General features: G+C 46.5%; 1 protein-coding gene across 3 annotated transcripts in view; it reads left to right on the forward strand.

The window, feature by feature from the left end:
• The window catches only part of LOC146863856 (BOS complex subunit NCLN-like), a 239,404-nt gene that overhangs the window by 106,179 nt on the left and 117,074 nt on the right, over positions 1–16,151 (forward strand). For all 3 annotated transcript variants that reach the window (XM_085628490.1, XM_085628507.1, XM_085628499.1), the window contains exon 5: positions 8,266–8,349. In XM_085628490.1, coding sequence (XP_085484616.1) covers positions 8,266–8,349 — 84 coding nt within the window. The remainder of the gene's footprint in view (positions 1–8,265; positions 8,350–16,151) is intronic.

Below are 16,151 nucleotides of genomic sequence, written 5' to 3' on the forward strand. Positions count from 1 at the left end.
TTGTACCTAGGTGCATGGCATCTATGACTATAATGCCCCCATTCAAAATAGAGTGCTGAAAGCGCTCTAACACACTGATATCAAGTTTCAAGTTAATTTACGTTTAATAGTATGCCAATGCAAACAAAAGAAACATTACAAAGACAAGTTCTCATAAAATGCTGTCAATATGTACAAACTGATCTGTATAAATATAATTAAACATCAATCTTTGTTTTATATATATATATATATATATATATATATATATATATATATACACATTATCTACTAGCGGTCGCCAGTAGATAGTTATAGTTAGGATTTTTTTTTTCCATAGGAAACCTCAACATTCTATTTTGAATAACTTTGGCGCCGGTTGACGAATCCTCGCGAAATTTTCAAAACAGATGGGGCGCTCCGCTCAGCTCCTACCCTGAAAGTCTCGGGGTGATTCGTCAAGCGGGGGCTGAGAAAAAAGGGGGGTCCCAAAACGCGGTTTTCCAATGCATTTTTCCATAGGACCTTTAGTCGAAGGTACAGCCCGAACGGCTGAACAGAATTACTTGAAATTTGGCAGAGAGGTAGTCCTCAGGTCAGGGAAGTGCTTTTTGCAGGTCTGGTGTAAATCTGTTCAATATTTCCTGAGAAAATAGCATTTAAAACCATATAAATATCTATACGCGCGCACCGTGCGCGCACGGTGACGTGCGTGAGCCAAATTCTGATTGGTTGTTAGATGTCAGTAAACATTCGAATCGCTCGAAATCAGGAAGTGTCGGCCGCCATTTTGTCTCTCGCAGTCTGAGGCAGTGAAAAACAAAGGTGGAGAACATGAACAGGGGGCAGGGTAGGGAGTTCCTGACCCCCTAGCCTTTGTCAGGGGGTCACAGTAGGACCCCGAAGGGCCCAAAAATGTTTACATTTTTTTAAAAAAAATCACGGGGTGCGCGCACTGAGCGTGCACGGCACGAACAGCGTAGCGTGCCCACTGCGCGTGCACGCTCAGCGCAGCGCTTCGTGCGCGCACAGAAAAAAACCTTAAAAAATAAAATAAAATAAAAAATGAATAACTTAGCATTTAAAAAAACCATACAAATTCACTTAAAAAACCATAGGTTTCACACACGTTATAATTAGGTGGACATTTCCCTCGTAAAAAACCAATGAAATTCCCCCGTTATAGTTAGTTCAGATAACTATAACTCGCGCGACCGCCACTCTATCACAAGGATGATGTCATCAGTGATGTCATGAGTGATGCCACTGAACATGTCATGAGTGATGTAATATGTGACGTCATGAGCAGTGGATTGCGGGCGCGCGAGTTATAGTTATCTGAACTAACTATAACGGGGGAATTTCATTGGTTTTTTACGAGGGAAATGTCCACCTAACTATAACCTGTGTGAAACCTATGGTTTTTTAAGTGAATATATATATATATAACATGTAAAATGCCCTATTTATCTCTACTCTACTATCAGAGCAAGTTGGTATGTTCCTGAGAAAATAATGCAACAACATAAGGTCACTAACTATGACGCATATTCACATTTAATCATCATTAGAAACATAATTTCGTAAAGGTAAGTTAAGAAAAGAGAAGCATATTATATGAAGTACTATTATTATATTACCCCATCATGTGATCAGACATACATTCCTCCATAGAAGAAGGAGTATTCAAGTGAAATGTGCAAACGGATTATACATTAAAAGCTGTGCATAGAGCAGAATATAATACTAGCCGGCTGGACTATATTCTTCGTAAGAGAGCTAAAAAGATATCTGATGTAGTCAACTGTTGATGAGACACTACTGACCACAGTGCCATGTAGGGAGGCTTCACTACCATTACAGTTCTCTTTTAGGGACCATACATGTCAGACCCAATTTGGGGAATCCCAGGCTTACAAGAGCTACTACTAGGCCACAACCTTGGGTGTTATGTGTGTTTACCACTGTATCGAAGGATCTTACCTACTATGGACCAAGTGCATCCCTTTAGCACTTGACTCTCCTTGGAAGCAATACAAGGCTAAGGTAGGGCACTGGTGTGGACTTAGAGACTCAGGACTCAACACTGCGCACAATCACCAACCAACATTTGCAATGTTCAGGCAGTAAATGCTCTTAATACAAGATAAGTATTTTGTTTTTATAATAACTCAATACTATGCAGGATGCTAATGGATCACAACACAGTACATAAGGCTACTCTACAGCTGTGTCACTGTCCTAACGAGCCACAATCCTTCGGGGGTGCATAGCACTGAAATTGGGAATAATGGGTTCCAGCCTTATATGAATGTGGTTCCGGCTATCCTCTGCGACTCTACTCCCCAAGTTGGTGACGATATGGGCAGTTTCTGGGTAACAACTGTTGTGGTCTCTCCTTTCCTTATTAAGCCGGGACTGCCGGGTCATAGTTACCGCTTTATCCTGGTCCACGAATGCATTTCAGTCTTTAACAAAACTTCTGCTGGTCTTGGCAGACCTCACGTCTGGCTTTGCCCCTCTACCCAGATGCCTTTGAGAGAGCTGATTGTGGAGCAGTCAGTCCAGACAAGTAGTGCAAGGCGTAGATGCGGTCAGAGACGTTTTAAGGCATGAGCAAAGTGGGCTCTGGCCCAGGGCCCTAGCCTTTCAGGAGGGCCCCCTGACAGAGTCAGCTGTATGCTGCAGAGAGTCTTGCCCCTGTGACCTTGAATAATTCTTACACAAATTGTTTTCCTTGCATTTATTTTTTATTTATTTATTTTTTTTTTTTTGAAAAACCTTTATTGAGATTTCAACCAATAACAAGTATGGGCCTACAACCCCCGGGGCCGGCCGCTAAGCAGTCAGAGTAACAGATCACAGTTTAATCACAGCCAGCACCACGGGGAGCAGAATCTCCATGCTAGTATACTCTCAGCCACTGAACAGCCCAAGTAGGAGACCAGGATACAAAAGGTTTTCATTTTATAATAAGGGAAGATGGAAGGATCAGGTGCCAAACAGTTTCCCAGCAGCGAAAAATGACAGGCAGAATAATAAACGTCAACAATAAACAGCAATTTATCTAATCAATGGCGCTGAAACAGAAAGTTCAGGATGTGGAGGAATATCACGGCCATTTGCGCCTGCAGTCCCCTGCCCTAAAACCCAGAAAACACCACGGAAATTGTGGCACACATGAAAAAGCAGTGATTAACAACGGAGGAGTTCTACCATGCTGATCCCGGAAAAGAAGACAAAGAAGAATAAGAGAAGAAAAAGGAGGCCATGGAAAAAAAGGGTTAAAGACTAAAGGATCCCCTCCCCCAACCCCCCACCCTGCACCTCTGCAGATGAGTACGGCCCCCCCCCCCCAGCAGTGTGCCTGTCGCCCCGGAACCAGACCCGAAATATAGAAGAAACAGGGAAAGAGGAGTAAGAAAAGAAACCCCACCAGACGGGGGGGTAGAGAGAATATTAATAAACTGGAGGAGGGCCTTCAAAACATGCCCCCGGCTTCTCCCTCCCGCACAATACGTTTTCCCCCAAAGCAAACAATAAGCAACACAAAATCGACCATGTCAAAGAAAAATGGGGAGCATTATGCACCTATTACACTAACAGTTATGCCGTGAGAGCACGCAACCCCTGAGCCCGCCCGCCTATTGGATGACCACCTCTGAAGGATCAGCCTTATCCTTGGCCACTCTTTGCGAATCTACCCATGCATACCCGTCGGCCCAGTGCCATGTCCGATGTTACAAAGAAGAGGAGCGTCCAAAAAAGACCAGGAAGCGACACACACAGGTAGGGTGGAAGTCTCTGAATACCAACACAGTCAGCAGTATGGAGGGTCGTCTTTCCCAGTGCTGCCCCAGGATCTGCACTGCACACAAGGTCAAGGAAGGTGGAATCAGCCAGAGCAGGCGACCGTTGCTTGAGTATTGCGTGGGTCGCCGGAGGCCGCGCACGGGAGAAGGCCACCACTCCCCACTCAGGGCCAAGACCTCCGGAACAGACCAGACCCACCGCCAGCCGATCACACGTTAGTATACTGTCCGGAGTTTCCAGTTGGTCACTATTCACAGGGGAGGCCACGACACTGTCCTCCTGTGTGCAGTGTAGGAAGTCCCTGTGTACCTGGGGACAGGCAGGCCGCAACTGCTCCGACGCTGATGCCACCCCATCAAGCTTACTTCCCAATACCCAGGCGCCGTGGACCAAGGTGGAATGAAGGGCACCGAGAGCCTCGAGAAGATCACCATACCCCAGCACAGCTCCCGGCGCTCTCTCCGCTACGCTCCTCAGAGTCGCACACTTCCAATCTTGCTGCGACCCAGTGTACAGGATGGTAGACTTCGTCCTGTCAAGATGGCCGCCGGGTAGGTCCAACCCAGATTGGGACCAGGACTCAGGGACAAGCGCCTCAAGTTCCATGTCACTGGAAACAGGGTTTCGGGGGCAGGCAAAAAATATATCCGGTGTGTGGTCACGGGCAACAGTCATCCCCACCACGGACCTGCGCCCACGAAAGGAAGCAGCCCGCAAGAATCCGGGTGAGTTACGGGCGGCGGCCGGGCAGCTCACAGGCGAAGGTTGAGGCAATCACCGGAGAGTCTTGGATTAGCCACCTCGGGCATGCACTCGTTCCGCTACGCTTAGTGGTAGGAACGACCACGGCGAAATGTAGGCCGATATTCGCACCGCTCCGGTAGTCCGACTCCACCCAGTCACCAAAGGCCGCTGTTGTTGAACTGCCGCCCGGCCATGTTGTCCACTCGAGGTCCCGGTTCCAGGGTTGCACAGGCCGCAAACTTCAAATGGACATTTCTCCGGCGATACCGCCGCCAGAAACTTCGGAGGCACACGATCGGTTGCCGCTCTCATTCACCAACACGGGCATATAGCGCAGGCTAAGGATCTCATGCAGGATATCTGTGCGGGATGCGGAGGTTCACGGAGCCGGGAGCCTACGCTGCCGTCCCGGTCGCCATCTTGGCTCCTCCTCCCTTGCATTTATTTTTAATGTGGGTGTTGTGCTAGAGTCTAGTACAAACATTTTGCATAGAAATGTTGTGTTTATTTTTAAGGCAACATCCATAAGGTTTCTTTAAGATCAAAACAGGACCTCACATATGAGAAATAGGAGTGTGCAACAGAGAATATTTGCAGCAATACTACACATCTGTAGCCCTGAATATTAGATGTAAATACATTTAAAATATGGCCTCTACACGGTCAGCAACCTGGCCCAAAAAGTGCATGAAAGGGCTGAAATTATATCATAAATTCAAAGCTATTCCGAGCAGGGGCTCCCAAAATGTGTTTGGCCCAGGGCCCCCAAAATCCTTAAGATGTCCCTGGATGGGGTTGGTGGACATGCTCTCCACACTGTGTCACAGAGAGGTCAGGTCCAGCCAACAGGGACTCACACAATGATGCAGGCCTGCCACCCTGGGTCTCAACAATGTCAACAGCATGTCCAGGCACACAATATAGCATCACAGTCATCACAGTCAAGCTGGGGCATAGTGATTTTGGCAGCGCAGGTAGCTACATGATGAAGGAGCTCCATTTCACTGGTTGGCAGCACGGACAAGTTTATGCTGAAGTGGCACAGCTGGACCCAATGATGACGGCAGCCTGGGCATTCAGTCTATGAACTGTTCTTCCATGGTATACTACAGCATGGGACACAAAGTCACTGGCACATTTCACCATGGTTGACCACCACACTGGCACAGCTACTGCACACCTCAGCGCCTCTGGGCGGTCTTGATCTGGGGTGGCACCTTTGGCACTCCACCACACAGGCCCACATCAGGCAGTTCTCTTGGGGTTTCTCCTCTGGGTAGAAGCTTTGCAGGGAAACCTCCAGAGTCCCTCCCTCAGCTCAGCAGTCCCTATTCCAGTGTGGATACTCAGTGGCGGGTTGTAATCTTCCATGGTTATGCTTTCTTTGGCCCTTGGAAAGCTGGCAGTCAGAGACTCAGTCCTGGATCACAGAAGTCCTCCTTCACACTGGTGGGTGCAGCCTCCTTGGGCATGAGACATCGTGGACGTCTGAGTGGCAGCTCAGTCCACTCTCTATACAGTCCTTCCAATGTCCTTTTTTTGGTACTAGGTCTCTGCCCACAAGATTTCTAGACAGTTCCACCATTTTGTTTTTGAAAACTCTTTTTATTGGCATTTATGCTATAAACATTGCATACATTTTTACATTTGGAGTTACAGTAGGTATGAGCCCGTGAGCAGGAGTATACTGGCGCTACTTTTGTGGGCATCATCTAGACAGTTCCACCATTTGGTGTGTTGGCTTTATCCAAGCTAGACACAATCTTTATTTTTCAAGTAATAGCAGGAAGAAGAATGCGTCTGAGAAGCTCTCGGGCATCCCAAAACACTAGCAAACAAATGATGGAACAGCTTCCCTCTTGCCAATCAGATATACGTTGTCTCTAGCACCTCTGGAGGAACAAAAGGCAGACTATGCCCTGGAAACACCCTTGCATTTCAAAGACACTGTTGTCTCCTATGCACACACACACATGTTTACATGAACTACCAAAAGGCTAGCTCTCGGTCAGGGTTTTGCGATTCACAACGCCTGTTTGTTTGGAAGGTGATCTCCATCCTCCATTTTGTATACAGTGCCCACACAGTGGAATCAAAATGGGTCCACAGGTTAATATGGCACACATGCTACTTGCATGCAAACATACAACCACGCGCAACACTTGTGCATACATGGATGCAGTGTAGGACCTTGCTGTACTAACTGGAACAAGTTACACAGAGTCTGGTAGACCACTCGCCTCTGTAGCTGTCTGAAAAGGACCCGTCCTGCTTCTAATAATTGCTACTTGTTACTGGTGAAGTAAGTTATCACAGTCTCCTTTGATCTAATAGCCGCACCTAAGTATGCCGTGATTTTTGGAATCCCTCAGTTAAGGAAGCACAATCCATACATCAATTAGGACACCAGAATAATTTCACGATCATCAAAGTTTTGTTATGGCCATTGTTATGCTTCAGGAGTTATAGATCAAATATTGATCAAATGAAATATTGCACAACTAATCCAAACATAATTGTGGCTAATGTTTCTTCAGTGTCACTTCAGTACCACACTTATCCTACAGTTTTTGCTAAACCTGTTTCATGCTCACTGCCCTCTCATCAAGAATAGGATTGCCAATTGAACCTTGTGCTGTTGTACCATTTGGGCACATCCATTTTCTCTAGGGGAACCAGAAGGTTAAAACCTATTTTCAGGAGAACTTCCAAAGTGGGCTGATTATACATTCTTAGTGTCCCTCGTCAGCACCTTGGATTCGTACTAAAGAATCCTTACCTCTTAATAAAAGTATCCCTGAATCTGTAGGAGGTGTACAAGTATTCACCGAATTATGTTTGTGGGGGGCTTCCCATCTTCTTCATCTCAGTGTATAAAAGAGGCTTTGCAATGCCCCTACAATTTTGTAATATTTCATAGGGTCCATTTGATCTATTGAGATTATATTTTGTTATTTTCTAAAAGCCTTAACAAGCATTGAAACCTCGCGACCTTGTTATAGTCTAGGCTCTTGCAATATCAATTGGCCTGTAAAATCGAGAAGTATTTTGAGTTCAAGTCGAAAGCATCCTGTTTGTCTGTGGACCCAAAGAAAGTACCAGCCATGCTTGAATGGCATTCCTCCACCATTGTTAAAGGAACCCAAAGTTTCTTTGGATTTGTACATTTTTGTTGCTAATTTATTAAGGATTTTGCAAATTTAACTGGTGACATTACCTGTGTCTCAAAGAGGGAAATGTGAAAGAATGTTTTTGTTTGGATTCCCTAGCTGAAAAAGCAGTGAATTATTCAGCTCTTTCATGTTTTGTTTCTGTAAGACACAGGTAATGTCACCAGTGAAATCTGCAAAATCCTTAATAAATTGCCTATACAAATTCTCTCAAAAGAGCAGTGGAGTCTGTCTTGTTACAACTGAAAGAAAGTGATGGGTGATAGCATCCAATTTTTTATCTGACCCTTGTATTGTGAACATGAGAGGTGAATGGAACAATTCAAGTATACATGTGCTTATTATCTAATCAAGGACTTTTAAAAAAGGGATAAAAACCGGAGGATTTGGAAAACCGATTTGTTCATATGATGACTGCATTTTATTTTGCTTTAATGATTGAAGTAAAAAACAATTATGACCCATGGAGGCAATCTCTGAGCACAGTTTGCAATTTTAATGAGGTTGAATCTGAATGTATCTCATTCTAGCCATATGTTGTCTGTTTCTCTTAAACCAGGGCTACCTTCCGGGTCAAGGCGAGCCAGAGGATATGCCTACAGTGGTCATTGTAGCTCATTATGATTCATTTGGCGTGGCTCCAGTAAGTAAAATGTACTGATTTGATTTCTCAGACAGCTGTTTGGTCTACCGGTGAGTTCCCCACTCGTTCCACTGCGTCTGGACTTAGGGGTGAGACCCATTGCAGAGGAAATTGGTTGTAGAACCCTACTATTCTGGTGGCGACTATGGGTGGCCCCTGAATTGGCTGAATATCGGTCCGAGCTACAGGAATTTCTGGGACTCCCCGGCATAGGCAAACTGGCTTGGTTTGCATATACCAGGGAATGTCTCAATACCATAGGAAGAGCTACCCTACGGAGCAACCCAGAGATAGCTGGTGCTGCAACTTCACACAAACACCTAGTCAGCAGCTACATGAGGAGAAAACTCGATCAACTCCATGAAAACTCTGCCATTGGTTCTCTAACAGTTAAATGTTTGGAAATAAAGGATACCTATAATTTAGAGCCATGCTTAGATGAAATACAACCGTCCCTAGCTACGAAACTGTACATATAATTCTGGCACGGCTCTGTCCCTCTGCATGCATTTACTAATAAACTTTACTAATAAATGGTCCGGCAGCCCTGCCCTCGGGTGCCCCGCATGCAGCAGGGGAGAGGAGACCGAACTCAACATATTTTCTTCTGACCTGGAAGATCAAAAAATTAGACAAAGATGCTTGATATATTTTTTGCAGGAACTTAGGTACACAACCCTGTGACGAAGCATTTAGGCTCCTAAAACACAACACTCAATTGTCAATTGTTTATGCTGTATCACGATTTTTAAGCTCTATGTGGTGGGCACAAAAGGCTTTTTTAGGAACCAGCAATGGATTCAATACTGACCGATCTTTTATCTGTTACCGTAATAATCGTATCTGGGTTTTAGCTTTGTAACCTGTTTTTATATATTGTATTCATTTGTGTAAGTTCTTTTATGGTCCACGGACCGAAATAAAGAAATATTGGATTTAATTGGGTTTAAATTCTTGTGGCTCAGCCCACCTTCCTTCCAGAGGCCAAATACTCCACTTGGTTGGGCACACTCACAATAGGCACTGAGGAAGGCAAAGGATCCTGGGAATATGCACAGAGTGTTACAAAGCATAAACCTACTAAGCATCAATGATCACTGTCATCACTGCCCTTTTGTTAGGTGCACCTGCGCAGACTTATAGGGAGAGCGACCAATAAGAAAAGGGTACTGTGTCTGACTGTAATTATGATAGGTTATTAAACTCAATCAGCCAAATCTAGCCCTAATTTAGTCTTTCTGTTTTCTCAATTAGTTGTACTGCATTACATTCGACTTTGGGCCACCAGCATGCTCTTTTCAAATGTCTACACTCAGTATTGTGCACCACTGCCCTTAGTTCTGACCCTGTGTCCATCACGGATATTGCTGCTGTTGCTGTTAGGAATATTATAGTGACATTATCAGAAAGAACCAAAGGACACATACTCTGCATACAGGGCCACAAACATGAACTATTAAATATGTCTGGGGTAGAGGATAGTACTTCAAAGTTATAGTTAAGTGCTAGATTAGCTACAAAAGAAATCTTTTGGCCATCTCAGATGCTGCCGAATAGCAGATTTCCCACCTCCCACGCTCAGAGACCTTTAAACACGCTTCTCGCAAGATTGCCGCCATATTTAAGTCAGGCGGCAGTCTCACTGATAATCTCTGACCCTCTCCTTGAAAACTTTGGGCCCAAATGCACCTTAAGCAGGTGTTAAGCCTATAAACACAAGACTTCTCTATCCAAGAATATGCTCCGACGGGTCCACTGAAGTGAACCCTCTAAGGCGGAGATGCAGTGCTCAACAAATACATAAGGGAATGCTATAGCAACAAACACGCACATAGCATTTAAAATACCTTTAATAAAAACTTTCATCGCAACAAACCAGCTTTGTATAACTTTCTTACCAGAAGCAAAAAAAACAGGAAGTGTGGATTTTGGCTTCTTTTGACGGGAATAATTGGGTGTGTGGCATAAAAGAGAAGCCATGTTGGAGGGATGGGAATTTTTAACTCGGCTCGGGTAAAACTTCTGTAAGGACTCTGTATACCAAGGACAATCAAAGGTAAGAACCCTGCTAGCACAGGTCAGGGTCAAGAATGCCTACTTAGTGGGAAAGCGCAGACCCGGATATGAGGGTGAACATTAGAGGTTGTTATGCCTAATATTCATTTTTTATGCCACAATGTTTTTGAATTAAAACTAGGTGAAGGGGTAAGAAAACCCAGAAGCCAAGTGGTTCCATGTTGTGTGAAATCATCAGCAATATTTTGCAGTCTGGGACTTGTATTTTTTTTGTTGAAACTTCTGCTATAGTCTGATAAATCACACCATGCCAAGCAAATTTTGGCTAAAGTAACAGAATGTTCGAGGCATATGAGCTGCAGATTATACACTGTGCATAGATCGCCATCTGGTGTTGGGCCCGGATGTTTGCAGTTTGTTTTTCGTCTTGGAAAGTCTTTGGAAGTCACGAGGTCGGTGACTCCTCCTTTGGTTCGTATTGCGCATGGGCTTCGGCTCCATCCTCAGATTGTTTTTTTTCCGCCATCGGGCTCGGATGTAATACTTCGCGCTCCGGTTCCGAACTTTTCCAGTTCAGCGATCGACGCAAAATCCTCACTCATCGAGGTCCTTCAGATAATAAATCATCTTAATCACCTTCTCTTCGGCACTTCTTCGATTCCGGTCGTCAACGGCGGCCTTTGGGCCTATTTCGGCTCCGGTCTCGGCTGATGGAAAGAACTCCCTTCAAGAAGTGCCCTCGATGTGGGTCCAAATTCCCCCACACCGATCTTCATGAGGTGTGCAACCTCTGCCTCTCCCCTGAACACGAGGCCCGAGACTGTCCCGCCTGCAAGTCTTTTAGATCTAAAAAGACTATTCGAGATCGAAGGGCCAGACGCAACATGGCGCACTCCTCGACCTCCGCTCCAGTCGACATCTTCGGGGACGACGTCGAAGCTCCGGGACAGCAGAACATCGAAGAAGAAGACGAAGACCTCGTCAGTGCTTCCGAGGCCGACGACTCAGATGTGGAGGACATCACCCCGGTGCAGAGGGTCGTGAGTACTACACCCCCTCCCACACCCACGCCGATACCCAAAAAGGCTTCGGTCACGCCTTCGCCTTCGAGCCTAGGCAAGACCAAGGATACTGCTTCTCACACCCCACCTTCGGGCCCGGTAAAGAAACCTGTTAAGCCTTCCGGCAGCTCGGGCTCGAGCCAGCCTACCAGCAGTACCGAAAGACACCCTTCGGCACCGAAAAAATCGGCCTCCACCTCCACACCGAGCCCAGCACCAAAGCCCTCGGTGTCGAAACCTGCCCTCTCGGTGCCGACCAAACATCAAAAGGCCCTCGGCACCGACACTCCCGTGCCGAAGCCTCTTTCGGCACCGAACAAAAAATCGGAGGTCCCGAAGAAGCATGGCTTAGACAAGCCTAAAAAGCCGCCGGCCCCGAAAACCTCGGCGCCGACCGAACAACCAGTGTCGCAAGAACTTTTCACACCGGGTCCTCTGCAAAAGACACTTACCAAGGATCCAAAAACTGGACATTTGACACTGTCTTCAAAAAAGAGACACTTGGACAAACCAGCTCCACCTCCACCTCCAAAGAGGAAGGACACTGCTACCTCCCCTTTCAGAGTGCCTTCCCCACCTCCTTCACCTCCTCCACCCTCCCCACCTCCACCTTCTCCACCCCTGCCTCATCGCTCTCCAACCCTGTCTCCAGACCAAGATGATCTAGGGGACCCTTACTATGATCCAGCAGATGTGCCACAAGACCCCACCCCTACTGGATCTCCAGACCCATGGAATGACTATAACAAACATCCCAGATGTCCCACAGGATGACCTTTACCCATCTAGGCCATCCCCACTAGAAGATTTGTTAGGCTTTCACCACCTACTACAGAGGGCGGCACATTATCACGGGGTGGAGTTACATACTGACCCAGTGGAGGAAGATTTTCTCCTAGACACCTTCGATAATGCACATAGGTCTACTGCCATTCTACCTATGTTAAAGGGAGTAATCAAACATGCACCAGAGGTTTTTAAAGACCCAGACAGGGCCAGGGTCCTAAACCCCTGTATAGAGAAAAAATACAAAGCCGCCCCCACAGATTCTTCATACATTAAAGGCCCTGCACCACTGGATTCCTTAGTGGTATCTACAGCTAGGAAGCGTTCAAATTCTCAGGCGTCAGGCGAAGCACCACCACCTGACAAAGAGTCCAAGCTCCTAGACGCGTCAGGGAAGCGCACTGCGTCACAAGCCGCCAATATATGGCGTATCGCCAACACGCAAGCGCTATTGGCCAGATACGACAGGGCGCATTATGATGAGTTAGAGACCATCATGCACCATCTCCCTTAAAAATACAGAAATAGGGCTAATGAATTGATCCAAGAGGAAAAAACAATAACTAATACCTCTATACGCTGTGCCCTAGATGCGGCAGATACAGCCTCCAGGGCCATAAACACCAGTGTCCTTCTCCGTCGCCACGCCTGGCTAAGAGTTTCAGGTTTTAAACCTGAGGTACAAGCCTCCATATTGAACCACCCATTCGACCAACATCATTTATTTGGCCCAAAAGTTGACGAAGCCCTCGAAAAGATGAAGAAAGATACTGATACGGCGAAATCCATGGGAGCCCTACAGTCACACACTCCTAGGCGCTCCTTTCGCCGCTCTTCCTTTCGGGGCACGGGCAGGGGCTACTCCTCGGATAGTGCATCCACGTCCTACAAATCCCCTCCTCAATCTACCTTCACAAAGGGTTATCAAAGAGGATACAGAGGTAATAATAATAAAGGCAGAGGCAAGACAAATACCGCCCGCTCTGCCACACCGCCTACCAAATGACTTTCCCCCGCTCCCTCCAGACCATTCCACTCCGGTCGGGGGCAGAATACAACATTTCCTTCACGTCTGGGAGACAATCACCTCACACAGATGGGTGACTCAAATTATTCATTCAGGGTATTGCCTAGAATTAACATCTACCCCCCCAAACATTCCACCCAGGCAACGCCCAATGTCTCAAGAACATGTCACGTTACTAAAACAGGAGGTAATCTCCCTCCTGCAAAAACAAGCCATAGAGCAGGTCCCCATCAATCAACAAAATTTAGGGGTCTACTCCCTGTACTTTCTGATTCCAAAGAGAGACGAGACTCTACGACCTATCCTAGATCTCCGACCTCTAAATACTTACATACATTCAGACCATTTTCACATGGTAACCCTTCAACAGGTTCTTCCACTCCTCTCCCAGAGCGACTTTATCACCACTCTGGACTTGAAAGACGCATACTTTCACATCCCAATACACCATGCTCACAGAAAGTAACTCAGATTTGTAGTGGACGGGCAACACTACCAGTTCAAGGTGCTCCCGTTCGGGGTAACAATAGCACCAAGGGTATTCACCAAGTGCCTAGCAGTAGTGGCGGCACACCTCAGAAGACAGCACATTCACGTCTTCCCGTATTTGGACGACTGGCTAATAAAAGCCACGTCCTACGAACAATGTGTGCAACACACCGCCGCTACAATCCAACTACTTCACCAGCTAGGTTTCACGGTGAACCACCAAATGTCCCACCTGGTACCATCACACACAAAACAATACCTCGGTGCCACCATAGACACCTCAAAAGCCATAGCCTATCCCAATCCTGCCAGGATTGCAAATATACAGGCTCTGCGTCAAAAATTCATATGTCAACACTCTCTCCCAGCAAGGGTGTTTATGCAACTGATAGGGATGATGGCCTCTTGCATTTTCATAGTGCCCCATGAAAGACTCCAGATGCGTCCACTCCAAGAGTGTTTAGCGCGCCAGTGGAACCAGGCCCAGGGGCAACTGACATATCTGGTGTTGGTAGACGGTCGCACCCATCGCTCTCTGCAGTGGTGGAACACCACAAACCTTTCCAGAGGTCGACCGTTCCTGGACCCGGTTCCACAAATAATCCTAACAACAGACGCATCGCTCTCCGGCTGGGGAGCTCATCTGTTACATCTTACAGTACAGGGCACATGGACGCCGCAACAGAAGTTACTCCACATCAACCATCTGGAGTTACTGGCAATCTTCCTAGCCCTAAAATCCTTCCAGACGCAGATTTCAGGCAAAGCAGTCCTCATTCGCACAGACAACATGACTGCCATGTACTACATTCAAAAACAAGGGGGCACACACTCTCCACAGCTCTCTCAATTAGCACAGAGCATATGGAGATGAGCAATTCCACAGAAAATCTTTCTCCTGGCCCAACACGTCCCAGGAGTCCAAAACACCGTGGCAGATCTGCTCAGCAGACAAACGCAACAGATTCACGAATGGGAACTTCACCCACAGGTTCTTCACCCCTTCTTTCAGAAGTGGGGGCATCCACACATAGACCTATTCGCCACCCACGACAACAAAAAATGCCCAAGCTTCGCCGGCAGATATCCACACCCATTGTCCAAAGGCAATGCGATATGGATGAACTGGTCAAACAAATTTGCATACGCTTTTCCACCTCTCCCACTAATTCCATTAGTGGTGCGAAAGCTACAACAGCATTCCCTAACACTGATCCTAGTAGCTCCAACATGGGCCAGACAACCGTGGTACACCACACTGTTGGAACTCTCTGTAGTACGACACCAAAAGCTGCACCTCTCACCATGCCTCCTAACCCAGAACCATGGAGAGATCAGGCACCCGGACCCAGCTCAGCTCAACCTTGCGATCTGGCTCCTGAGGTCCTAGAATTCGGATACCTTAACCTTAACCTTAATATAGTTCTCACAAGGCTAATGGGACCCCCTTTCGAACCATTACATAAATGTGAGCTGCAATTTCTCACATGGAAGACAGCATTTCTAGTGGCCTTCACTTCCCTTAGAAGGGTTAGTGAAATACAAGCACTCACTATACAGGAACCTTTTCTCCAAATGCATCAGAACAAGGTTGTACTCCGCACCAACCCAAAATTTCTACCCAAAGTCATTTCTCCATTCCATCTAAACCAGTCGGTAGAATTACCAGTCTTTTTCTCACAACCTCAAACCGTTGTGGAAAGGGATTTACACACACTGGATGTTAAAAGGGCCTTACTTTACTACATCCAAAGAACACAACCTTTCAGAAAAACCAAACAGCTATTTGTCTCTTTCTCTCCACCACATAAAGGCAACCCTATTTCTAAATCAGGGATAGCTAGGTGGATTGTAAAATGCATACAGATTTGCTACCACAAAGCAAAACGAACGCTATCTGTTCCCCCTAAAGCCCACTCTACAAGGAAGATAGGGGCTTCTATGGCTTTTCTAGGAAACATACCACTAGATGACATCTGCAAAGCAGCGACATGGTCAACACCGCACACTTTCACAAAACATTACTGTGTAGATGTGCAAACCAAGCAACAAGCTAGTGTGGGCCAGGCTGTACTAAAACACTGTTCCAAACAACTGCAACAGATGCCGCTGATCGCCGCTAGGGTTGGGTACTGCTATATAGTCTATGCACAGTGTATAATCTGCAGCTCATATGCCTCGAACGGAATATGCTACTTACCAGTATGCATCTGTTCTTGGCATGTAGAGCTGCAGATCTATACACGCCCACCCGCCTCCCCGGCTACCTGTATACGTTCCAGTCTATCTTATTTAGATACAACACACATGGGTTTCTTTACTGTTATTACTACGCTCCATCTTTCCCTGCTGGCGAAAAACAATCTGAGGATGGAGCCGAAGCCCATGCGCAATACGAACCAAAGGAGGAGTCACCGACCTCG

Source organism: Triturus cristatus, chromosome 2_1 (assembly GCF_964204655.1).
Source record: "Triturus cristatus chromosome 2_1, aTriCri1.1, whole genome shotgun sequence".
NCBI lineage: Eukaryota > Metazoa > Chordata > Amphibia > Caudata > Salamandridae > Triturus > Triturus cristatus.